The sequence below is a fragment of the Callionymus lyra genome, chromosome 9 (genome assembly GCF_982586985.1).
Source record: "Callionymus lyra chromosome 9, fCalLyr1.hap1.1, whole genome shotgun sequence".
Classification (NCBI taxonomy): Eukaryota; Metazoa; Chordata; class Actinopteri; order Syngnathiformes; family Callionymidae; genus Callionymus; species Callionymus lyra.
The window spans coordinates 26,223,140-26,249,952 of NC_141826.1; the positions used below are offsets into that span (position 1 = coordinate 26,223,140).

Sequence of the window (26,813 nt, forward strand, 5' to 3'; positions counted from 1 at the left end):
TATCTTTATCTATATCTATATTTATATATCTATATCTATATCTATGTCTATATTTATATATCTATATCTATATCTATATCTATATCTATATCTATCTATATCTATATCTATATTTATATATCTATATTTATATTTATATTTATATTTATATTTATATTTATATTTATATTTATATTTATATATCTATATCTATATCTATATCTATATCTATATTTATATATCTATATTTATATATCTATATCTATATTTATATTTATATATCTATATCTATATCTATATTTATATATCTTTATCTATATCTATATCTATATTTATATATCTATATCTATATCTATATTTATATATCTATATCTATATCTATATCTATATCTATATCTATATCGATATCTATATCTATATCTATATCTATATCTATATTTATATATCTATATCTATATCTATATCTATATTTATATATCTATATCTATATCTATATTTATATATCTATATCTATATCTATATCTATATCTATATCTATATATATATCATTTTATGTAGTGTCGGATGTTTGTCCCAAAATGATCGTAGATTTATGTTTACGATGACATGTTGATGTCAGTGTTTAAGATAAGATAAGATAAGATAAGATAAGAGACTATGAATGTCAACGATAAGAGTAAAATTTTGTTTGATGGATTAGATTAGATTAGATCAGATAGACTTTATTAATCCCTCTGAAGATCTCCTTCGAGTAATCAGATTTTCCAGTGAACGATAGAAGGTACATAAGTTTCATAAAAACAAGAAAAAAGTGCAAATAAAAAGAACAAAGTTCAAACAGATAACAAAGTGCATTGGATGGATGGAAGGATGGATACAATGTAAGTAAGTAAGTCATTTTTATTTGTATAGCGCTTTTCCAGACCAGGGTCACAAATCGCTTAAACAATCAAAACAATATTCAATAAAGTATATACTTAAAAGATCAAGATAATACTGATAACACAACAGGAGTTCCATAAAATCAAGGAAAAGCCTGAACAAATAAAGGTAAGGTAAGGTAAGGTAAGGTAAAACTTTATTGATCCCTCAGGAGGTCTCCTTCGGGAAATTGTTTTTTTCAAATAGCCAGCAATTTTTCATAAACAATAAAAAATAATAAATAAAAAATAAAATAATAAGAAGAACATAAAGAGGAAGAACAAGATGACACAATCTAAGTCTAAAGATAAAGATAAAGAACATAGATCAAATAAAATAACAAAGACAAAGGATACAAAGACTAACATAGAACAGAACATCCAGATACTTTCACTCCACTCCTGCCCCTGAACTCAGAATTGTACAACTTAATAGCCCGAGGAATGAATGAGTCCTTGAGTCTATTAGTGTTGCATCATGGGAGGAGCATTCGTGCTTCATCTGCTTCTCTGCTCACTGATGACAGTGTTCAGAGGATGATGTCATCATCATGATGGACAGTAGTTTGTTCAATGATCTCCTCTCAGAACTGTCACCAGTGAGCCCAGCTTCATTCCAACCACAGAACCAGCCCTCCTGATCAACCTGTTGACCTGTTGACCTCCTCTTGGACACATTTCCACCCCAACACACCACAGCATAGAACATGACACTGGTCACCACAGACTGGTAGAACATGCAGAGGAGCTTCTTGCAGATGTTAAATGATCGAAGCCTCCTCAGAAAGTACAGTCTACTCTGAACCTTCTTATATACATGGTCTGTGTTGCAGGACCAGTTTACTGTCCATCCACACACCGAGGTACTTATAGTTGTCAACTATCTCCACCTCGTCGCCTCTGATGGACTCTGGACGTGGCTTTGTCCTGGACCTCCCGAAGTCCAAGACCAGCTCCTTGGTATTTGAGGTGTTCAGCTGCAAGACTTGATATCCTTCAGCCTGACGTACTGTGGTCGATCAGTAAGATAATCAACGTCTGTCGAAGGAGTCCGTAGATCATCAAGAGCAAAGAGAGAGAAGATTGTTCCAAAGCTCAGGAGCAACAGCCTGAAAAGATTTCTCTCCTCTGGTCCTGAACCGTGTGTGAGGAACCATCAGTAGATTCTGATCCACAGACCTCAGAGCCCGAGCTGGGGTGTAAGTCTGGATCAGATCACTGATGGAAGGTCTGACCATGAATAGATCTGAAAGTAAGAACCAGAATTTTAAAATGATCCTGAAAGAAACTGGCAGCCAGTGAAGAGTTTGAAGGAGAAATGTGAGTTCTTCTACTAGAGCGGATATATGGATAGATGGATGGATGGATGGATGGATGGATGGATGGATGGATGGATGGGTGGATGGATGTATGGTTGATGGATGGATGGATGGATGGATGGATGGATGGATGGATGGATGGATGGATGGATGGATGGATGGATGGATGGATGGATGGATGGATGGATGGAAGATGGATGGATGGATGGATGGATGATGGATGGATGGATGGATGGATGGATGGATGGAAGATGGATGGATGGATGGATGGATGGATGATGGATGGATGGATGGATGGATGGATGGATGGATGGATGGATGGATGGATGGATGGATGGATGGATGGATACATGGATGGATGGATGGATGATGGATGATGGATGATGGATGATGGATGATGGATGATGGATGATGGATGGATGGATGGATAGATACATGGATGGATATATGGATGGATGGATGGATGGATGGAAGATGGATGGATGGATGATGGATGGATGGATGGATGATGGGTGGATGGATGATGGATGATGGATGATGGATGATGGATGATGGATGATGGATGATGGATGATGGATGATGGATGATGGATGATGGATGATGGATAATGGATGATGGATGGATGGATGGATACATGGATGGATGGATGGTGGATGGATACATGGATGGATGGATGGATGGATGGATGGATGGATGGATGGATGGATGGATGGATGGATGGATGGATGGATGGATGGATGGATGGATACATGGATGGATGGATGGATGGATGGATGGATGGATGGATACATGGATGGGTGGATGGATGGATGATGGATGGATGGATGATGGATGATGGATGATGGATGATGGATGATGGATGATGGATGATGGATGATGGATGGATGGATGAATGGATACATGGATGGATGGATGGATGGATGGATGGATGGATGGATGGATGGATGGATGGATGGATGGATGGATGGATGGATGGATGGATGGATGGATGGATGGATGGATAAACTTCATGAATCCCTCTGGAGGTCCTTCAGGAAATGAGGTTTCTACTTCACAGCAGATGATAGTTTTATAAAAACAAGAACAAAGTGCAAACTAAGAACAAAGTTCATGGGATGACAAAGGCAAATATAAAGAAATAGATCAAAGGAAATAACGGAATAGAAGTCGTTGAAGTTTAGAACAAAGTCAGATCAGTGACGTGTTTGTTATCTTCATTAAAATATTTGAGAAATGTTTTTAACTTTATATGTTAACTTTGTGCAAACAAGAGTCAATAGACGAGCTTTTTAAAAACTATAAAGAATAATATTATTTGTTAAACTTGGTTAAACTTTCATAAAGATTTCATAAAATTATGTTAAAAATATGTTTCATAAAATGAACATAAAAATGTCAAACTATCAACATATTAAAGCAATAACAACATATTAATGTTATTTATAGTTGTAATTATAGTTTTAACTATACTATTAACTGTAAGTATTTGTAGTATCAACACTCGTTATAAAGAAGTTTTGTTGCAGTATTTGATAGTTTCACATGATTTTAACGTAGTTTTATGAGTTTAAAAATGCTTTAGAATGAATTAAACAAGAGGAAGAATCTCTTTTATCTCCTGAAATATTTAAACACAACAAATGTTAACAAGGTTTGATTCATGTTTGTGTTTAAACACAAATAATCAACAGTTAAATGAACATTAAATATTACGAGGACATGAGGACACGAGGACTCGAGGACACGAGGACTCGAGGACTCGAGGACTAGAGGACTAGAGGACACGAGGACACAAGGACTAGAGGACGCGAGGACACGAGGACTAGAGGACACGAGGACTAGAGGACGCGAGGACACGAGGACTAGAGGACACGAGGACTAGAGGACGCGAGGACACGAGGACTAGAGGACTCGAGGACTCGAGGACACGAGGACACGAGGACACGAGGACTAGAGGACTAGAGGACACGAGGACTAGAGGACACGAGGACACGAGGACTAGAGGACGCGAGGACACGAGGACACGAGGACTAGAGGACTCGAGGACTCGAGGACTCGAGGACACGAGGACTGGAGGACTGGAGGACACGAGGACTAGAGGACGCGAGGACACGAGGACTAGAGGACTCGAGGACTCGAGGACACGAGGACACGAGGACACGAGGACTAGAGGACACGAGGACTAGAGGACACGAGGACACGAGGACTAGAGGACACGAGGACACGAGGACTAGAGGACACGAGGACACGAGGACTAGAGGACGCGAGGACACGAGGACACGAGGACTAGAGGACTCGAGGACTCGAGGACTCGAGGACACGAGGACACGAGGACTAGAGGACGCGAGGACACGAGGACTAGAGGACACGAGGACTAGAGGACGCGAGGACACGAGGACTAGAGGACTCGAGGACTCGAGGACACGAGGACACGAGGACACGAGGACTAGAGGACTAGAGGACACGAGGACTAGAGGACACGAGGACTAGAGGACACGAGGACACGAGGACTAGAGGACGCGAGGACACGAGGACACGAGGACTAGAGGACTCGAGGACACGAGGACACGAGGACACGAGGACTAGAGGACTAGAGGACGCGAGGACTCGAGGACTCGAGGACTCGAGGACACGAGGACTCGAGGACTCGAGGACACAAGGACTAGAGGACTAGAGGACGCGAGGACACGAGGACTCGAGGACTAGAGGACGCGAGGACACGAGGACTCGAGGACTCGAGGACTCGAGGACACGAGGACTCGAGGACTCGAGGACACGAGGACTAGAGGACACGAGGACTAGAGGACTAGAGGACTCGAGGACTCGAGGACTCGAGGACTCGAGGACACGAGGACACGAGGACTAGAGGACGCGAGGACACGAGGACTCGAGGACACGAGGACTCGAGGACACGAGGACTCGAGGACTCGAGGACACGAGGACTAGAGGACACGAGGACTCGAGGACACGAGGACACGAGGACACGAGGACACGAGGACACGAGGACACGAGGACACGAGGACTCGAGGACTCGAGGACACGAGGACTAGAGGACACGAGGACTAGAGGACGCGAGGACACGAGGACTAGAGGACTCGAGGACTCGAGGACTCGAGGACTCGAGGACACGAGGACACGAGGACTAGAGGACGCGAGGACACGAGGACTCGAGGACACGAGGACTCGAGGACACGAGGACTCGAGGACTCGAGGACACGAGGACTAGAGGACACGAGGACACGAGGACTCGAGGACACGAGGACACGAGGACACGAGGACTCGAGGACTCGAGGACTCGAGGACACGAGGACTCGAGGACTCGAGGACACAAGGACTAGAGGACTAGAGGACTAGAGGACTAGAGGACTAGAGGACTAGAGGACGCGAGGACTAGAGGACGCGAGGACACGAGGACACGAGGACTAGAGGACACGAGGACACGAGGACTAGAGGACGCGAGGACACGAGGACACGAGGACACGAGGACCAGAGGACCAGAGTACCAGAGGACCAGAGGACCAGAGGACACTAGGACTCGAGGACTCAAGAACTCGAGGACTCGAGGACACGAGGACACGAGGACTAGAGGACACGAGGACACGAGGACTCGAGGACACGAGGACCAGAGGACACGAGGACACGAGGACTCGAGGACACGAAGACTCGAGGACACGAAGACTCGAGGACACGAGGACACGAGGACTCGAGGACACGAGGACACGAGGACCAGAGGACACAAGGACACGAGGACCAGAGGACACGAGGACATGTCCTCGAGGACACGAGGACTCGAGGACACAAGGACACAAGGACACGAGGACTCGAGGATTCAAGGACACGAGGACACGAGGATTCAAGGACACGAGGACACGAGGACACGAGGACTCGAGGACACGAGGACATGTCCTCGAGGACACGAGGACTCGAGGACACAAGGACACGAGGACACGAGGACTCGAGGACACGAGGACACAAGGACACGAGGACTCGAGGACACGAGGACTCGAGGACACGAGGACACGAGGACACGAGGACACGAGGACACGAGGACACAAGGACACGAGGACTCGAGGACACGAGGATATCGAGGACACGAGGACACAAGGACACAAAGACACGAGGACACGAGGACACAAGGACACGAGGACTCGAGGACACGAGGATATCGAGGACACAAGGACACGAGGACACGAGGACACGAGGACACGAGGACATGAGGACACAAGGACACAAAGACACGAGGACACGAGGACTCGAGGACACAAGGACACGAGGACACAAGGACACGAGGACACGAGGACACGAGGACATGAGGACACGAGGACACGAGGACACGAGGACACAAGGACACGAGGACTCGAGGACACGAGGATATTGAGGACACAAGGACACGAGGACACGAGGACACGAGGACACGAGGACACGAGGACACAAAGACACAAGGACACAAGGACACGAGGACTCGAGGACACGAGGACACAAGGACACGAGGACTCGAGGACACGAGGACTCGAGGACACAAGGACACAAGGACACAAGGACACGAGGACTCGAGGACACGAGGACACAAGGACACGAGGACTCGAGGACACGAGGACTCGAGGACACAAGGACACGAGGACACGAGGACACGAGGACACGAGGACACAAGGACACGAGGACTCGAGGACACGAGGATATCGAGGACACAAGGACACGAGGACACGAGGACACAAGGACACAAAGACACGAGGACACAAGGACACGAGGACTCGAGGACACGAGGATATCGAGGACACAAGGACACGAGGACACGAGGACACGAGGACATGAGGACACAAGGACACAAAGACACGAGGACACGAGGACTCGAGGACACAAGGACACGAGGACACAAGGACACAAGGACACGAGGACACGAGGACACAAGGACACGAGGACACAAGGACACGAGGACTCGAGGACACGAGGATATTGAGGACACAAGGACACGAGGACACGAGGACACGAGGACACGAGGACACAAAGACACGAGGACACGAGGACACAAGGACACGAGGACTCGAGGACACGAGGATATCGAGGACACAAGGACACGAGGACACGAGGACACGAGGACATGAGGACACAAGGACACAAAGACACGAGGACACGAGGACTCGAGGACACAAGGACACGAGGACACGAGGAAGTCTCCGTGTCATAAACCTTTGACGTCAGGATCCATTTATGGCCATCAAGGAAACAAATGACATTTGCTGAGCCTGGAGAACGAGGAGGTGAACATGTGTCAATCAAGAAGAGATTCATCAATGTTGAGGAGAAGTGTCAATCATAAAGTTATGTGTCAATCAAGAAGTTATATGTCAATCATAAAGTAAAGTGTCAATCATGAAGAGATTCATCAATGTTGAGGAGAAGTGTCAATCAAGCAGAGATTTATCAATCATGAAGTTACGTGTCAATCAAGAAGTTATCTGTCAATCAAGCAGAGATTTATCAATCATGAAGTTACGTGTCAATCAAGAAGTTATGTGTCAATCAAGAAGACATTTATCAATCATGAAGTTACGTGTCAATCGTGAAGTTACGTGTCAATCAAGAAGTTATGTGTCAATCAAGCAGAGATTTATCAATCATGAAGTTACGTGTCAATCAAGAAGTTATGTGTCAATCAAGCAGAGATTTATCAATCATAAAGTTACGTGTCAATCAAGAAGTTATGTGTCAATCATGAAGAGATTTATCAAACATGAATCATTTGTTGTATTTCTTCAAAACCATGTTTTGTGTTCATTAATCGTTTGGAGATTAGATTAATTTATCGTTTATTTGATGTTGTTTCTTAATACCGTTTCTCTGGACAATATTTTAATGCGATGAATATAAATAAATAAAATAAATAAATGATGTTTCCTCAAGTCTGGATCACGTGAGCAGCAGCTGTGATGGTGCGGTCTGACCTCTAGGGGGCAGAAGTCTGACTCGTGGCTCCAGCACTGGACCCTCGAGTCTCAACAAATCTCTGCAGGTTTGATCAAAACTCTTGAAGTTTCTTCTCCTCGTTTCTGACAGAAGTGAACAAACATCACGAGTCTTCAAACACAAACAGACCTGAGTCAACACAGACCAGTGGAACTAGTCCAAGGACTCGTTCAGATCTGGACACAAATACTAACTTTACTAACTAGACCTGGTTAACTTCACCAGTGTTTCTCTCGTTAAACATGTTTAGTTGTTGTATTTGCTTTAATTATTTGTATGAATGTTTGTTTTAAACATTAAATTATGATCCGATGTATTTTCAGTCTTGTTTATGAGTTTTAATTCTCGTAATATCATATATTTAGGACTTTTAACTTCGTTTAAATCCAACATTTCCATATTTTTAGGATATAAACTATTTATCAGCCAGACTTACGACTGTAAAACATATTAGATTATTATAAATTATCATTTATTTATCGTTTATCTCTGAATGTTGAATCTATATTTTACTACTTTCCTACCATTTAAATGTATTAGTCATTTGTAATGATCTTTATCTGATCTTATCACTTTTATTAACAATAGTAATAATAGCTAGTATTTTTGGTTATAATGAAACATGTATTTACTCAAGTATTTCTTTGAAAAACTTCACGTTTAAATATTTTTAAATAGAATATTAAATAGTTTCAAACGTTGTAACTATTGTACGAGTTAAGCTTTGTTTGTATTTTAAATGTATAAAAATCTCATGTTTAAACTGTTAATATTATTATTTGTCCAGATTTAAACATTATTTTATTTTTTAAAAACATTTGTTTTTAAAGAAAAGCTTTAAACGTTTTGAAAACATGGAGACAGGTTTCAATAAAGTGAAACTTTAAACGACGAGTAACTTGTCGACTTGTTAAAGTTAACGACGCTCGGTGACAACGGCCTGCGCCTCACAAACCTCTGAGCTGTCAATCAAGTCATGACATCAAACTCACGCCACAAGAATCGATCGAATATCAAAACATTTATTTCTGCTTCCAGGTCGTCGAGGGCGACACGTACAGGGAGGAAATCAGAGTCAAAAGCCGGGATCGTCCGACACCAGCCCGGCATCAGAGTCGCTACACTTGTTAGCAGGTTAACACTAGAGTTCGATTCTGCTGCCCTTGAGCAAGACGCCGTCGCTCAAAACTTTCTTTTCAAAACAACACAAATATTTCATGAAACGTCTCCAAGATTCTCCACTAAATAATTACAGGTTCGTACAGATAAGGCCTCGCTTCGAGTTACTCGCAGTAAAACATCTGCGTTATTGCTTCAGTCGCTCCTGGAATAAAAGGATTACTTTCTTTAGATTCAATGTCGAACTTTCTTCGTCAACAACACGTTTCAACGTCGACCATCGATCGGTTCATTTCAAGATGATTTAAAGTGAATTCCTTCAAACGATGTCGACTCTGGCATCATTTATGTGATACAAAATATAAATATAAACTCTTAACCTTTGAATAATTCAATAAAAACGGTTCTTTTCATTTAAAGTCTGAGGAGGAAACAGAATCCATCTGGTGGTGGACGAGCGTAGAGACGACACTGTGGTTCCGGTGGACCTCGTCCTCGGTGGCACGTCTTTTAATTGGCAAAAGTTCTTGGTCTTGATTGTGGGTCAGAAACATCTGGACTGGAGTGCAATCGTCAAACATCACGACTATGGCTCACGAGGTCGACGGGTCCAGACGAGCCGCAGACTCTGGTTCCTCACGACTCACTGGCGGTCGAACCTGTAGACGAGTCTCTGTGCATCTACAGCCGCTCGCGTCCGCAGGATCTTTGGGGTAAAACTTCTCTCGTGTAACAGAAACGCCTCCGAGTGCAACGACGTGTCTGGATCTGTCGGGAAATGTGCAAAGAAATCTTCTCCGGAGCGACTTCTGGGGGAAGAGAGTCCGACTCCGGAGGGACAAGGCACTGAGGCGGAGGTTGAGGAGCCGAGTGTCCGTCCACGAGACCCGCGTCCTCAGTCCGGCCGGAAGATCGGATACTTGGGTAAGAATTCTATAAGAATCACCTGCGAAGAAACACAGACTCTGATGAGACACTTGAGACCTTCTTGATTTTAAAATCATATATTTAAAAATTAATTATGATTTTTTGTTTTACACCTGGTTTGATTTCATAATTACGATCATTAAAATTCAAATTTCTAAATTCAATATTTTTTAATTCTTGGTCTTTTAAATGTAATATAAACATGTTGGTATAAAACAGTTCTGCACGATATGTAAACATATCAATATCGCGATGTTGTCACGTGTGATAAGAATATGGAAAACATGTGATAATTATTCATTTTTTATTGTATAAATCAAGCATTTTACCTTCAGTCTCTTATTTTAAGATAAAACATAATACTTGTATATAATACTACTATAATTCTGCCGTGTGTGTAAGTCAAGTGAGTTTTACGAAGATTATAAAACGAGAAGAATGTTTTAAAACGCCACATTTTTTTCTCTTCCTATTGATTTAGTTTAGCATAAATGTAGCAACATTTAAGATATAAAAACAATGTAATATTTTATCACCAGAAACAAATGATTTTAAATAAATGAATGAAGATTAAAACAGAAACTCAACTCTTCTCATGTTAACATCTGTGGCCGAAACATAATAAAACAAATGTCAATTTAATTTGGTTAAATTCTATTTAATGTCATGTCTTTTGATTTAATCTGTACATTTATAACACTTTAATTCACAGGACTCTTATGTTATTAGTATCATTATGATAATTGTATTTATTCTTTTAATATGTATAAGACTGTCAACAAACTGTGTTTATTTTACTAGATACTGTCAATAAACACTTATATCAACTGGAACAATATTACAATAATAACGACTGAGCTAACATTAGCAGCCGCGGCTTCTTTCAAAAAGAAAACTTGAAAATAAATATTGACTTAATATTGTTTCTTCCTCGTATCTATGTTGTCCCGGTCTGCTACTGCGAGCAGAACCAAGGCCTCAGACTTAGAGGTGTGTTTTCTCATCCCCTCTGAGAAAGTCTGACCAATGAAGTTAAGGAAAACGAATCCTGACTGCAGTGGCAAGTACCTGATGAAGTCACTTCATTACATTTTGAATCCTAAATGGAGACTTTTATTTTGAAGGACAGAATCGTATGTGTCGCGACAGGAGAGACAAACACAAATGGAAGATAAATCATGAAATCTTATTATATTTGTTTGTGTTTGTTTATCTACAGACGGTGCGGACAGTCAGTGGATTTATGACCATTTAGTTTTGATCGTTTTCAATCATATTTCGGATCATTTTGTCTGGTTTTAGTCGTTTATGTGTAACATTTTTCTTTGACATAAATATATACAATTGATCAGTCGAACCACGAGTCCCATAATGCACTGCGACAGTTTCAGTTCACTAAGAATGTTTGTTCTTTTTGCTCAAACGAGTGAAAACATCTGCAGCGCGAGCCTCGAAGGCGTCTGTCGTTCCGAGGACGTGGAAATGTGGAAACGTTGAAAGAGAGGAAAGTGTCGTGAGTAATTGTTGATGCGCAGATAAGTTGCAGGTCAGATGCCGGAGTCTGGAGTTCAGAGCACTTTGTCGCCCTTTAGCAGGTCATGTGGCGCGCGGGGCAGGGGGCGGGGCTTACGGCCGACGCGGCCAATCGGCGGCGAGTCTGCGGTCGACGTGAAATATGACGGAACGGGTGACGGAGCACGAGGACGACTCACGTATTCCATCATGTTGCTGCTCTCACACTTCCTCTTGCTGAGCTTCCAGTGCAGGCCCAGCTGAGGAGAGACACTCGGTCAGTGGAGGAGGAGGAGGAGGAGGAGGAGGAGGAGGAGGAGGAGGAGGAGGAGGAGGAGGAGGAGGAGGAGGAGGAGGAGGAGGAGGAGGAGAAAGAGGAGAAGGAGAAGCAGAAGAAGAAATAACCCAAGAAGCAGAAGCTCTTCAGCTCCACACAAAGGCACAAAAGAAGACGTGTCTCGGGGGGATTGAGGAACAGGGCTGTCTGGTCCGGCTGAGGTCAAACTCTGGCCAGACACCCTGAAGAGCTTCCTTTATGCCTTTGAGCAACGCCTTCGCTCCAATTTGTTGCCGAGAGACCAAACTAGCTTTATGCTGACTCAGCGTTTCACTCTTTGACACTTTGATCGTCAAATTGATACAAATCGTCGCGTTAGTGCATCTGTGTCATTAGAACAAACCATTTAATTAAAAGTTTATAATGTTGGAACTTTATTGAAATGGTTGTTTATTAAGGATTAAAAAAATGTTTTCAATAATTAAATAAAAACTTTAAAATATTTATTTATGCTTTTCTTTTTTTACAGAGAGTTTGATATAATAATTTGAATAATTCAAAAATGTATTTTCTAAATTCAATAAAACATTTTTTTTTTTACAATTGTAGGCTTTTAAATTCAATATAAAAATGTATAATAGAGTTACCATTAATGTTTAATAATTTAATTAATGTTAACATAAATGTTAGTCTTTGTATCCTTTGTCTTTGTTATTTTCTTTGATCTATGTTCTTTATCTTTAGACTTAGATTGTATCATCTTGTTCGTTCCTTTATTTCTCTTTGTTCTTGTTCTTATTTTATTCGTATTCATTTTTTATGAAAAATTGCTGTATTGCTGCGTCTAATTGGAAAAAAGTAATTTCCTGAAGGAGACCTGCTGAGGATCAATAAAGTTCTACCTAAACTACCAGACATTACCAACAGAGCACCGAGCTACAGGATCGAACCTTAAGCCAATCGTGGGTCAAGCAGACGATTGTTTTTTAATTTACATTATTGGAAAAATAAACATTTAACTATAATTAAACTAATTATTCAATTCAAATTAATTTAAACTCTCAAGTCACAAGGCGACGATCGAGCTCTCGATCCAGTCGCTCGGTGCTCTGTTGGTAATGTCTGGTGTCGCCATCATACATTTATACGTTGATTTTAAAAGACTACAAATTAAATAATATTGACTTTAGAACATTTATTTTCGGATTCTGGTATAAGAATATTACAAGTATAAGAAATAAAATTTAAAAAATCTATGAATTTGGAAAATATAAAAATAGTTTTATTCATTTATAAAAAAATAAAAATCAATCTTTCAATATAGAAATTATTGAACCAATTAAAGAAACTAGTTCAACAACATTTGATTTAAAAAATAAAATCGCCTCAATATTCCGACGAAACACATAAACGGGTGAAGACGTCGTTGCTCACCTTGAGGTACAGGCGGTTGTTCTCCCACTCCAGCAGCTTCTGGATGGATCTCCTGGTCTGGAACCACAACAGTGAGACTTAAACATCAACGAGTGAATCTCACACTTATCAGCGCTCGCTTTACAAGCTCACGTCAGGATCTATAGAGCGAGCGGCTCGTTTACGGCTCGTTCTCACTCTTGCTGATCCGTAAACCTGCAAATTGCAGAGCGAGCGCTTGAGAGTCTTTTCTGAACCGAGGTTGGATTGCTGGGCGGTGAGCGAAGGGAGAGTGGGGAGGATTGGGGAGGATTGAGGAGGATTGGGGAGGTTCAGGAGGATTGAGGAGGTTGAGGAGGTTGAGGAGGTTCAGGAGGATTGAGGAGGTTCAGGAGGATTGAGGAGGTTGAGGAGGTTGAGGAGGTTGAGGAGGTTGAGGAGGTTCAGGAGGATTGAGGAGGTTCAGGAGGATTGAGGAGGTTGAGGAGGTTGAGGAGGTTCAGGAGGTTCAGGAGGTTCAGGAGGTTCAGGAGGATTGAGGAGGTTCAGGAGGATTGAGGAGGTTCAGGAGGTTCAGGAGGATTGAGGAGGTTCAGGAGGATTGAGGAGGTTGAGGAGGATTGAGGAGGTTCAGGAGGTTGAGGAGGTTGAGGAGGTTCAGGAGGTTGAGGAGGTTGATGAGGATTGAGGAGGTTGAGGAGGATTGAGGAGGTTCAGGAGGATTGAGGAGGTTCAGGAGGATTGAGGAGGTTCAGGAGGATTGAGGAGGTTCAGGAGGATTGAGGAGGTTGAGGAGGATTGAGGAGGTTCAGGAGGATTGAGGAGGTTGAGGAGGATTGAGGAGGTTGAGGAGGTTCAGGAGGTTGAGGAGGTTCAGGAGGATTGAGGAGGATTGAGGAGGTTCAGGAGGTTGAGGAGGTTGAGGAGGTTCAGGAGGTTGAGGAGGTTGAGGAGGATTGAGGAGGTTCAGGAGGTTGAGGAGGTTGAGGAGGTTCAGGTTCTTACCCTCTTGTTGAGGCAGATGACCGGCCACAGACTGCAGCCCGCCGTGCAGCAGCAGCACAAGCAGCCGCACAGAAGCCACTTGACGTTCACCGGCAGGTTCTTCTTCAGGCAGGAGTTCACTCTGCTGATGCTGGTTCTGAACTCTTCTGGTGCCACCTGAACACACATTGATTGATTGATGATTGATTGATTGATTGATGGGTCCAGGTGTCACTTCTTTTTAAAAATGATCTAAACATTTAATGATCAATACGTTCATACGTTGATGTTCGATTATAACCACACGAGTCGATACAACGCAACAACAACACAACCAACTACATTTTTGTCTCTTATGCTGTGTCTCAAAATTGCACACTTGTGTACTCAAAGTTAGTACTTTTAGTGCATAAGTGTGTCTCAATTCTTAGTGTGAGAAATGTAGTGATCCATACACACTAAATTCTCACTAAAACGCCCACAAAACTGAGTATGGATCGATGAACACTTTCTACACTAAACGACTCCATCTTAGTGACGTTGTAAACAGAAGTTACGTCATATATATATATATATATATATATATATATATATATATATATATATATATATATATATATATATATATATATATGTATGTATGTATGTATATGCATATATACAGGAATATATATATATATATATATATATATATATATATGCATATACATACATACATACATATATATGCATATACATATATATATATATATATAAATTTTAGACAAGTCATGTGACTGAGTGAACCGATGACATCATCACTCGCTGACAATAAACATCTTCTTCTCCAGGGTTTGTGTCAGATGTCATGTGATCGTCTGCATGTGATGGACATACTTCCTTTGATCGACTGATGGATCATGATTTGTGTTTATCGTCTCCATCATAGCGACTAGTCGTGACACTTATATTGTAAATGACACGTTTTGTTCTCCCAATTTCAAATGAAAGGTTGTGTTTTTTTTATGAATTGTATTTTATTTGCACATTTAGAGTTTCCAACACACAGAGAAACACGTTTTTCTCGGCCAAACTCAAAACCTTTTTCTGCTTTTTTTTTTATTTTTAAGTGCAACAAAAATCGAGGTAAAAAAGGAGGTAAATCCACCATCATTATACAGTAATTGAAATGACTCAAAGCTAGCAATGAAGCTACATTAGCATGAAAGCTAAGCTATCCAAGAGTAATTATAACAGTAGGTAAGTAAGTAAAGGTTATTTGTAAAGTTATTCCATTTACCAAAAACAATTTCCACTTTATTCTTAGTGAATAAAAAGACAGTAATTATTATGAATCCCTGATATATCAGAACTATTAGAACATACTATGCTAACTAGCCGCCATGCTAAGGTATCTTAACTTCCCTTGTTAATGAATATCCAGCATCTCTGAGACACATTTATAAAACTAAACTAAACGGTCCTAAGCGTACTTATGAATGTAGTTAAAACTGAATTGACGTTTCACAGTGGCAAATAAAATTAAAACAATTTTTTTTATTACCCAAAAATAATCGTACAAGTGAGGCTTAACATGGAAAAGTGTATTTTGAATCTCTTGTCGCTCTCAGACTAATATTGTCGTTGTTTCTTTGTGTCAATCACAGCATCAGACTCTCGTGTCTAATCTCTCTCTCGACCACATTCATTTCAGGTATTTTCATTTGTTTTTCCTGAAGACTTTTTCAAAATATGAATTCATCTCCGGGGTTCTACCTGTTTTCTCTCTTGTCAAGATTATTTTTGTTTCCATGTTTATGACAGATTTCTGAGGATCCTTATCGTTTTGTTTTTCATGTCACGTTCTCCAATAAATAAATAAAATCAACTGAATTGATCTTTTATCTATCCTTGTAACGTATGAATCCTTGTAACGTATGAATCCTTGTAACGTATGAATCCTTGTAACGTATGAATCCTTGTAACGTATCAACCCTTGTAATGTATCAATCCTTGTAACGTATCAATCCTTGTAACGTATGAATCCTTGTAACGTATCAATCCTTGTAACGTATCAATCCTTGTAACGTATCAATCCTTGTAACGTATCAATCCTTGTAACGTATCAATCCTTGTAACGTATCAATCCTTGTAACGTATCAACCCTTGTAACGTATCAACCCTTGTAACGTATCAATCCTTGTAACGTATCAACCCTTGTAATTTATCAATCCTTGTAACGTATCAACCCTTGTAACGTATCAATCCTTGTAACGTATCAATCCTTGTAACATATCAACCCTTGTAACATATCAATCCTTGTAACGTATCAATCCTTGTAACGTATCAATCCTTGTAACGTATCAATCCTTGTAACGTATGAATCCTTGTAACGTATGAATCCTTGTAACGTATCAATCCTTGTAACGTATGAATCCTTGTAACGTATCAATCCTTGTAACGTATGAATCCTTGTAACGTATGAATCCTTGTAACGTATCAATCCTTGTAACGTATGAATCCTTGTAACGTATGAATCCTTGTAACGTATCAATCCTTGTAACGTATCAACCCTTGTAACGTATCAATCCTTGTAACGTATCAATCCTTGTAACGTATGAATCCTTGTAACGTATCAATCCTTGTAACGTATGAATCCTTGTAACGTATGAATCCTTGTAACGTATCAATCCTTGTAACGTATCAACCCTTGTAACGTATCAATCCTTGTAACGTATCAACCCTTGTAACGTATCAATCCTTGTAACGTATCAACCCTTGTAACGTATCAATCCTTGTAACGTATCAACCCTTGTAACGTATCAACCCTTGTAACGTATCAATCCTTGTAACGTATCAATCCTTGTAACGTATGAATCCTTGTAACGTATCAATCCTTGTAACGTATCAACCCTTGTAACGTATCAACCCTTGTAACGTATCAATCCTTGTAACGTATCAATCCTTGTAACGTATCAATCCTTGTAACGTATCAACCCTTGTAACGTATCAATCCTTGTAACGTATCAACCCTTGTAACGTATCAATCCTTGTAACGTATGAATCCTTGTAACGTATGAATCCTTGTAACGTATGAATCCTTGTAACGTATGAATCCTTGTAACGTATGAATCCTTGTAACGTATGAATCCTTGTAACGTATGAATCCTTGTAACGTATCAATCCTTGTAACGTATGAATCCTTGTAACGTATGAATCCTTGTAACGTATCAATCCTTGTAACGTATGAATCCTTGTAACGTATCAATCCTTGTAACGTATCAATCCTTGTAACGTATCAACCCTTGTAACGTATCAATCCTTGTAACATATCAACCCTTGTAACGTATCAATCCTTGTAACGTATCAACCCTTGTAACGTATCAACCCTTGTAACGTATCAACCCTTGTAACATATCAACCCTTGTAACGTATCAATCCTTGTAACGTATCAATCCTTGTAACGTATCAACCCTTGTAACGTATCAACCCTTGTAACGTATCAACCCTTGTAACGTATCAACCCTTGTAACGTATCAACCCTTGTAACGTATCAACCCTTGTAACGTATCAACCCTTGTAACGTATCAATCCTTGTAACGTATCAACCCTTGTAACGTATCAACCCTTGTAACGTATCAATCCTTGTAACGTATCAACCCTTGTAACGTATCAATCCTTGTAACGTATCAACCCTTGTAACGTATCAACCCTTGTAACGTATCAACCCTTGTAACGTATCAACCCTTGTAACGTATCAACCCTTGTAACGTATCAACCCTTGTAACGTATCAACCCTTGTAACGTATCAACCCTTGTAACGTATCAACCCTTGTAACGTATCAATCCTTGTAACGTATCAACCCTTGTAACGTATCAATCCTTGTAACGTATCAACCCTTGTAACGTATCAATCCTTGTAACGTATCAACCCTTGTAACGTATCAATCCTTGTAACGTATCAATCCTTGTAACGTATCAACCCTTGTAACGTATCAACCCTTGTAACGTATCAACCCTTGTAACGTATCAACCCTTGTAACGTATCAACCCTTGTAACGTATCAACCCTTGTAACGTATCAATCCTTGTAACGTATCAACCCTTGTAACGTATCAATCCTTGTAACGTATCAACCCTTGTAACGTATCAACCCTTGTAACGTATCAATCCTTGTAACGTATCAACCCTTGTAACGTATCAATCCTTGTAACGTATCAATCCTTGTAACGTATCAATCCTTGTAACGTATCAATCCTTGTAACGCATCAACCCTTGTAACGCATCAATCCTTGTAACGTATCAATCCTTGTAACGTATCAACCCTTGTAACGCATCAACCCTTGTAACGCATCAATCCTTGTAACGTATCAATCCTTGTAACGTATCAATCCTTGTAACGTATCAATCCTTGTAACGTATCAATCCTTGTAACGTATCAACCCTTGTAACGTATCAATCCTTGTAACGTATCAATCCTTGTAACGTATCAATCCTTGTAACGTATCAATCCTTGTAACGTATCAATCCTTGTAACGTATCAATCCTTGTAACGTATCAACCCTTGTAACGTATCAATCCTTGTAACGTATCAACCCTTGTAACGTATCAACCCTTGTAACGTATCAATCCTTGTAACGTATCAACCCTTGTAACGTATCAATCCTTGTAACGTATCAATCCTTGTAACGTATCAATCCTTGTAACGTATCAATCCTTGTAACGTATCAACCCTTGTAACGCATCAATCCTTGTAACGTATCAATCCTTGTAACGTATCAACCCTTGTAACGTATCAACCCTTGTAACGCATCAACCCTTGTAACGCATCAATCCTTGTAACGTATCAACCCTTGTAACGTATCAACCCTTGTAACGTATCAATCCTTGTAACGTATCAATCCTTGTAACGTATCAACCCTTGTAACGTATCAACCCTTGTAACGTATCAATCCTTGTAACGTATCAACCCTTGTAACGTATCAATCCTTGTAACGTATCAATCCTTGTAACGTATCAATCCTTGTAACGTATCAATCCTTGTAACGTATCAATCCTTGTAACGTATCAATCTGTCTGAAGCTTCAGCAAGAGTGTGACTCTTCAAACCGAGCGGAACGACAGGAGAAAGTCATGGAAACCTGCGAGAGATCAAAGCATGAAGAGAAGGCAGCAGGTGGATGTTTGCAGATGTCGATCTCTAAACGGTGACCGGCTAACTGAGCTCCAGACTGTTCAAGGCAAAGGAGGGACTCGCAGGACAGATAAGGTCCGTGCCTGTGGCGGCGCTGGCCAAACAACTTGAATGGATGCTCATTCCTGGTCGGGTCTGTACGCCATAAAAGCGAGGTCGTAATCTTTTATGACAGGATGCAAAGGTCTCCCTGCAAACAGTCAAAGAGCTCGGAATAAAGCCCAGCAGGGCCTGATCTGCACCCTTCAATCATCATAATTGTGACCTCATCAATCACGTGTCACCCCGGATCACAATACTGAGGCTAGTTTTTATGACCCCACACTTCCCTCTGCCTGCTCTTCACCCCTGCAGCCTTTTTGTCTTTCTGCATCCAAGCCAGGAATCTCTCCTTTCTTGTCTGCAGCCGAGGCTTCATTTCATTATTTTATCACCTGGAGTCGGACCCTCGACGACACCGCCGGCCCGGCCCCACACAGGGCTTACTCATTGACAGAGCCAGACCCTCTTTTCTGGGTCGCCCGAGCCCAGCTCCGGCACATGGGCGGCGTGAATGGGCCGAGAGGGAAGTCGGGTTGTTAAAGGCCAAACACCACAACAATAGTGTTAATGGTTTCATTCCTGCCACTTGGAGTTGAACAGAAAGAAGCCTCTGGAGTGAAGTGCAGAAGACGTACCTTTCCCGTGAGAACGGAGGGAAACTCCGAGTCAAATCTGTTGCTCAGCCCAAACCTGGAAGATATAAGTAAAGAAGTGATATTAGCATCATCGTATAAACACTTGAAAATAATCAATATTCAATGACATTTACACAAGACATATTTCACTCCTTCGTGTCTCATTAAGTCATGTTTGTTCCCAAAAATATCATTTTTCACATTAATATCTAAAATATATCATATAAAAACTGTCAATATCTCTCTTCACTGTTTCTGACGGTTTTCCATGATGTTTTAATATGTTTTCTGTTTCTAAAAGTGCTCTGTGCGGTGGCCTTAATGTGTTCAACATAAAAGGCACATTTAAATAAAATGTATTATTATTATAAACTATTTTTGCTGAATTATGAGACAAAATAATAGTTTATTGAAATTAAAGAATATTAAATGACAATTGAATGGTCAATTATCGAACTAAAACACAGAAATGTATTAGATAGAACACATTTAAGATGAAGGATTGTAATGTTTTATTGCAGCTTTGCAAACAACATTACATTTTTATTAGCCAACTAGTTTTTAACAGTGTTCTTGACGTCATGTTTGGAGGTCGACCTCATTATTAATTTGTCAACACTTGTTTATTTCATTACAGTTCTACTGATAGAACCTCTTTGATTTACGTCTGAATTAAAAATGTGTCACTGGTAGAAAAATATCTTCTTTGTATTAGTCGACATAAAAGATACTTAGAAGTCACACCTAGTGTTTTTCTTAATTAAACCTCAAAAAATGATACAATTATGCTAAAAAAAAACAACCTGATCTACATTTAATAATAAAGTATAATAAATATGGCTACTTAACTCAACATGTTGAATCATATTCACACAAATAATCAACACATTATATTGATTTATTAATGATGGATTATGTGCTTTATTTAAGTTTATTCAAGTGATTCCATCGAGCGGCTTCTCTGTTGATGCCGAAGGTGAAGCTCCTGTATTTAAACTGAAAATAAGTCGTCGGACAAAAACCTGTTGGACTAAAGGTTACCCTCCTGCTGATCCATGCAGCGAGTAACTTGAGCGAGTGTGGAGAAGGTTACATAAACGACACACACTAGCTTGGAAATAGAGGCTTGGTGGTGGATTTTGAAAAGGTTTTTCACCCTCGTAATGTTTTTTTTATTTAACTGAGATCCAGAAAAGTAAAAGCTCCATCACAGAGGGGCCAAAATATTCAACAGTCCCAGTCACGGGCTGAAGAAAATGTATCTATGAGTCTGATAGTCTTGTGTTTGTCCTCCTTCATCAAACATTCTCATTAGATTAATTTCCTTTGATTCAAGCTCTGGTTGTTGATATCGATGATTATCGTTCATAGCTTAGTTCAAATGTCTATATACACGTTACTTACAATATCAAAATTGGATTAACTCGTTAATATTAAAAAATAAAATTACTTAGCGAGCAGGAGTTTGAAGCACATTTCATTTTTTTTGCAGAATACAGACCAACATTATTGCCAGAGTTTGAGGAACGAGTTTGAGAAATAAATAAATAAAGTTCTACCGAACCTAAATCAGGAGATGCATGGGATGGACCTTGTGGTCTCAACACAGGGCTGGGTGTTGAACTCCAGTTATTTTCTAAACGTGTCAGTGGTACCGACTATCATAACATGCTTCGTATTCTGGTGCAAAGTGCTAAAAAACTTGATAATATGTTGATTGTTTTCAAGAAAACTGTTTAGTAAGTAAGACAGTAACTATCAGATTGATTTGTCACTTGTTAGCAAGTGTTCTTTTGCACTGGAAATTGTTTGTTGTTCATTTCTTCTGTAACAAAATGATTCCCGTAGAAAATTTACCAAAACTAAACTGTGTAATTTTATTTTATTTTTGTTGGAATTGATCCGAAAATTGTATTCGAAAACAGTATCAATCAGGAACTGATATTAAAGTGAATGTATCGTTTACTAGTTTAATTTAACATGTTATACATTTGTTTTGGCTGAAGTTTTTACATGTGTTTAACCTCCTGCACAAACTGTCACGTTATGTTTAGACCCTAAAATACAAGTTTATCTCTTTCTTCACTTCTGAAGACTAGTGGAGACATTTGAACAAAAACCCTGAAAGTAAAACTAGTGACAGTCGTGATTTAAACCAGTTACAAATGATACAAACTAGTGTTGAAAACACGCATCTCTGTTTAAATCTGTTAATTTAATAGAAAGTAAAAGTCACGCCTTCATCGCTGAGACTTTTAAATTCTACCAACAGCACTGATGTGTTTGGTTGAAGGAGAGACAATTGTTTATAAAACGTTCCGATCAAACGGATCCCAGAGCAAACATATGGTTGTTGTTATTATTAGCTCCGAAGCTAACGCGGCTAACGACACATTGATTTAAAGCACGAGCGACATCTGTTCGGAACCGGTTCTGCTCACACAGTGATGTGTCCGGCGCCTCGCATCACCACCGGCTCCGGGCAGTATCTGGGCTGGAACTCCTCGCTGACAACTCGCTCTTCGTCTTCGTCTTCGAGCTCATAAATGATATCAAAATCCGCCATGTCGCTGGGAGCTGGAGACGTAGGTGCTGACGTCAGTGCGCGCTCTCCCGGGAGCGAGCACGCAGCGAGCGCGCCCGCGCAGGGAAGGATTCGCGAAACCGATATTATTATTATTATTATTAATTATATGTTAATCTAGTTCATATATTAAGAATTGTGTTGCAGTTCTGTTACTGTAGATTGTCCCTTCAATCATCATAGAAAACCACAAACAGCGATTCTGAAAAAATACATAAAATGCCACATTAATGAACGTAAATAATTAATTTCTAGACTGATTATTATAAATAAATATTATCGTTTAGTTTTTATCTATTTATACCAAGAAAGAGATATTTTCTCTTCAACAGGTTTACCTTCCTTTTCGTAAGCTATCGTGTAGTATATACGTTATTATATCGAAACCATAGCAATTAAATTAACACAATTTAATTTATTTTTTCCTCATTTTATTTCACACTTTTTTAACCGTCACATTTTTTTTCAAGTCGGTGGTATCTCTTATTAACGGTTTGTGTATTATAAATTGTGATTTTTAAGTAAAATCATGTTATAACTAAACATATAAATGAATTTAATTTGTGTATTTTTCTTACCATGAAACACGAAAAAACGTCCTTTACTGCAAAAAAAACCCATTTTATTTACATGTGAACGCTGTCATCGAACATCGTTCTATACCCGTTTCATCCAGTCTTTCTTTTTTCTCCAAAATAATCCCTGCTTTGATAAAGCGGAGAAGAAAGTGTTCGTTCAGTTCACTTCAAAACTGACTTTCCCTGAGTTGACATTTTATACACAAACACAAAATCACATACCAAAACAATGATATTTATATCTTAATAAATCTCAAACAATTTCTTTTAAAGAAGATTAAAAACTTTTTTTGTCACATTTTTTCTCATTCAAAGTCTTCCTGCTCATTAGATCTATTCTATAAAAAAGAGGGGGAAGTGGGGGGTTCGGGGGGTCACGAGCCTCCAATCAAAAGTCTTCTGGCTGCACGCCAAGTGTCCATCCTGCGGGTTCGGAGTGCTCAGGTTTGGGAGAAGGTCCAGAACTCTCACTGAGTCAATGTCACTTGCTGTATATTCCTGATGGACGGTAAAGCGTTCATGGGGGGCGGGGGGTACAGGGACACGTGGAGGTCCGAGGGGCTGAGCGAGCCCGGGACCGGCAGAGGACTCACGGAACCGGGGTCGCTGTGGACGGAACCACCGCTGCCGTCCGACTGACCCATCTTCTTCTTGATCAGCTTCCGCTCCTTTGCTCGGCGGTTCTGGAACCAGATCTTCACCTGAACGAAATAAAAAACATTAGCGAACATTTAAACGAGAGAAAGTAACATAAACAAATAAAGTTCGAGCTTTTTTAGTTTCGCTATTTGCTTGAAAATAACCACAAGAATTCGGGAAAAATAACAATTCATTCGATTTCGTTTGGCATTTCAACGAAAATATATATTTAAAGTCGATAAAAACTGACCTGAATTAACGAAAGTCCACGTTATACAATATTGTATTAAATATTTAAGTGTCATAATTCGTTTTAGTTTACGTCAAAAATAATTTAAAAACGTTAATTGTTTTAGAGAAATACGTTAAATATATTTATAAAACCGTTCTGATAATTGAAACCGTTTAACATATATATTTGTGTACAGTACATTTTACTTAAAGTGTATTAGAAATAAAAATGATATATTATTTCAATCGCAAAGGAATTCGATTTTTTGTTTAAAATAAAAGTTTATATCGTTTAACTTTCTAAACACGTTTAATTTAAAATAAACAAACGAACAGATCATCTTTGAAATGTATTTCTAAAAGAAATTAATCTTAAAGTGACAGGTTTTAATGCGACACATTTGTCAGCGGATAATAAATACGTGCCAATCTGGATCATTTAAGACGAAATAACTTAATGATCATCGTAAAGGTGCGTAAAAAATACACGTTTTTTGAGGCTTTTAAAGACGTAAATATAAATCGAGTAAAGTCGTAAAAAATGCGCTTTTCGCAGACAGTTTTAAATGATTCCTATTATTATTGTGTTTGCGCACATATTTGAAAATAAATAATTATCCAGAAGTTAATGTCGATAACAGGACGATTCAAATGTTATATCATATATTTTAACTTCTGAATTATCTAAGTAAAATCTTGGCCTCGCCTTAAAGTAGCCTCTTAATATTTTAATTTAAGTCAAGGATTAATTAAATAATATTTAACATTTTAAAGCAACATGTTCTATTTATCTCAAAATATATACAATTATCTCTTTAAATATATACAAAACACGTTATTTCAGAAATATTGACATTTATTTGAGATAGAAACAACGACTTTAAGGTTTCGTTCCACAACAGATGTTGCCACAGATATTGTGTTGATGTTGTGTTAATATTGTGTTAATCTCGTGCACGTACCTGTCTCTCTGACAGGCCCAGGTTGACAGCGAGCTCAGATTTCCTCCTGATGGTTATATATCTGTTGTAATGAAACTCCTTCTCCAGCTCCAGCCTCTGGTGGTCCGTGTACACGACCCGGTACTTCTCTTTGGTCCTGGTCTTGCCTGCGAACACAACACACCTCAGGTTTCACGCAGAGTTTCATCGAGTCCTGGCTCTGGTCGGACTGGACTGCGTGTCTCGGCGCGTCTGTATCTCGCGGATCTTTACGAGCCGCAAATCCACATCTTTGCGTCTTTTGTTTACAGAAACGCAAATAAGGCTTTTTGATGTGCGCGGTCGTGCAGGGAGTTTCAAACGAACTGGCCTCAGATCCTGGTCCGAGATAATGTCAAACACGCCGGAGATAAGACAACATCAAATAAAATGTTTAGAAAAAAAGAGGGGTTTTTTTTCGAGAGCTGCTCGGGGGGCTGCTGCGCGCCCGTGAGAATTTCTCCCACGTGATTTATGGCGACAGTAAATACAGTAACATCCGCAGAGGCTCAGCTGTGATCGCTTTTATGGTCCTGGAGAGGAAGAGCTGCTGCATATCAAAGTCAGGAGGTGTTGAAGAAACCAGGGGCCACCGCCTGGACATGACGGCTCACACTTGTCACAGGGAAGTTGGGCCCCCCCCCCAAAAAAAACCCCTCAACATTTCCATCACAACTGGCGCCTCACACCTCCATCCTGAGGCCCTCAGAAAAATGACTAACATCAGATCCTCAAACATGTCCAAAAAAAAAACTCACCTGTGGACGAAGACTGCGCGGTTTTGCTCATCCACTGGTACGAGTTCCGCCGTCCGTCCCGGTCCCGGTCCTCCGGGGACATGTGTCCGCCGCTCACGCTCTCCTGCGGCGGCGGCAGCACCGTGGACGCGGGCGGGTGCATGTGCGTGTACTCAGGTGAGCAGTAAGGGACCTGCGCAGGTGACGTGTTGTTCATGGCGCTGGAGATGGTGGTGTTGGGGGGCCCCAGACTGTAGGCGCCCCAGTCCTCCCGCGGGGGCGCGCCGTACGAGGGCCCCCAGGAGCCGGACTGCGACGCATGCGAGTCCATGGTGGGCACATGATGGTATCCGCTGAAGTCCGGGTACTGAGGCGTGAAGTTCTGCGGCGGCAGGTTGATGCTGGACCTCCTCACGGGCCCCTGGTGGTACATGCCGGTCTCTTTATCCAGGAGGTACCCCACGTACATGGTCTCGCGCACGAGTCGAGGGTTGAAAACAATATAAAGCGTCGGAAAAAAAGAAACGTATTCAAGGTGACATGACGTCACAGATGAGAAGCGATCGGTCCTGGATCTGGTTTTAGTCCGAATGTGGGTCAAGCGTGGCTCCAGCGCGTCTCTCACATGGTGTGTGTGTGTTGACAAGATGCGAACAGGTATACACCCCGGACCGTGACGTCACGGCGAGTCCTCGCCGCGCGGGGATGTGTGCATGCAAATGAGCGTCACGTGCGAGGCTCGAGCCTCCGCGGGGCCAATCCTGGGACCCGCAGGTCCAACACACACACCCCGCCGATACA

General features: G+C 40.8%; 2 protein-coding genes across 3 annotated transcripts; both read right to left on the reverse strand.

Moving 5' to 3' along the window:
- Window positions 1–10,021: 10,021 nt before the first annotated feature.
- On the reverse strand, window positions 10,022–22,838 carry chic1 (cysteine-rich hydrophobic domain 1). Of its 2 annotated transcripts, XM_087799876.1 has the most exons (6): window positions 22,705–22,838; window positions 20,264–20,318; window positions 14,436–14,591; window positions 13,452–13,508; window positions 11,941–12,000; window positions 10,022–10,247 (listed from the first exon to the last, which is right to left on the reverse strand). In XM_087799876.1, the coding sequence occupies exons 1-6, from the start codon at window positions 22,827–22,829 to the stop codon at window positions 10,197–10,199; spliced, it is 504 nt and encodes a 167-aa protein (XP_087656002.1). In that variant the 5' UTR covers window positions 22,830–22,838; the 3' UTR covers window positions 10,022–10,196. The 2 variants fall into 2 exon arrangements, with proteins under 2 accessions (XP_087656002.1, XP_087656001.1); XM_087799875.1 differs by lacking the exon at window positions 10,022–10,247 and having other exon boundaries at window positions 10,260–12,000.
- A 1,054-nt stretch (window positions 22,839–23,892) lies between these two features.
- Window positions 23,893–26,481, reverse strand: cdx4 (caudal type homeobox 4). The gene is made up of 3 exons (XM_087799874.1): window positions 26,034–26,481; window positions 25,258–25,403; window positions 23,893–24,126 (listed from the first exon to the last, which is right to left on the reverse strand). Exons 1-3 carry the CDS (start codon window positions 26,479–26,481, stop codon window positions 23,893–23,895), a joined length of 828 nt encoding a protein of 275 aa, XP_087656000.1.
- Between the last annotated feature and the right edge of the window lie 332 nt (window positions 26,482–26,813).

Excerpts from the sequence above, each read along its gene's own strand:
- cdx4 (XM_087799874.1), bottom strand. The coding sequence starts at position 26,481 with ATGTACGTGGGGTACCTCCTGGATAAAGAGACCGGCATGTACCACCAG. Across the intron at positions 25,404-26,033 it reads CGCGCAGTCTTCGTCCACAG|GCAAGACCAGGACCAAAGAG; the intron begins GTGAGTTTTTTT and ends TTGTGTTCGCAG. Across the intron at positions 24,127-25,257 it reads TGGGCCTGTCAGAGAGACAG|GTGAAGATCTGGTTCCAGAA; the intron begins GTACGTGCACGA and ends TATTTCGTTCAG.
- chic1 (XM_087799875.1), bottom strand. The coding sequence starts at position 22,829 with ATGGCGGATTTTGATATCATTTATGAGCTCGAAGACGAAGACGAAGAG. Across the intron at positions 20,319-22,704 it reads GGCGCCGGACACATCACTGT|GTTTGGGCTGAGCAACAGAT; the intron begins GTGAGCAGAACC and ends TATATCTTCCAG. Across the intron at positions 14,592-20,263 it reads CCTCCGTTCTCACGGGAAAG|GTGGCACCAGAAGAGTTCAG; the intron begins GTACGTCTTCTG and ends ATGTGTGTTCAG.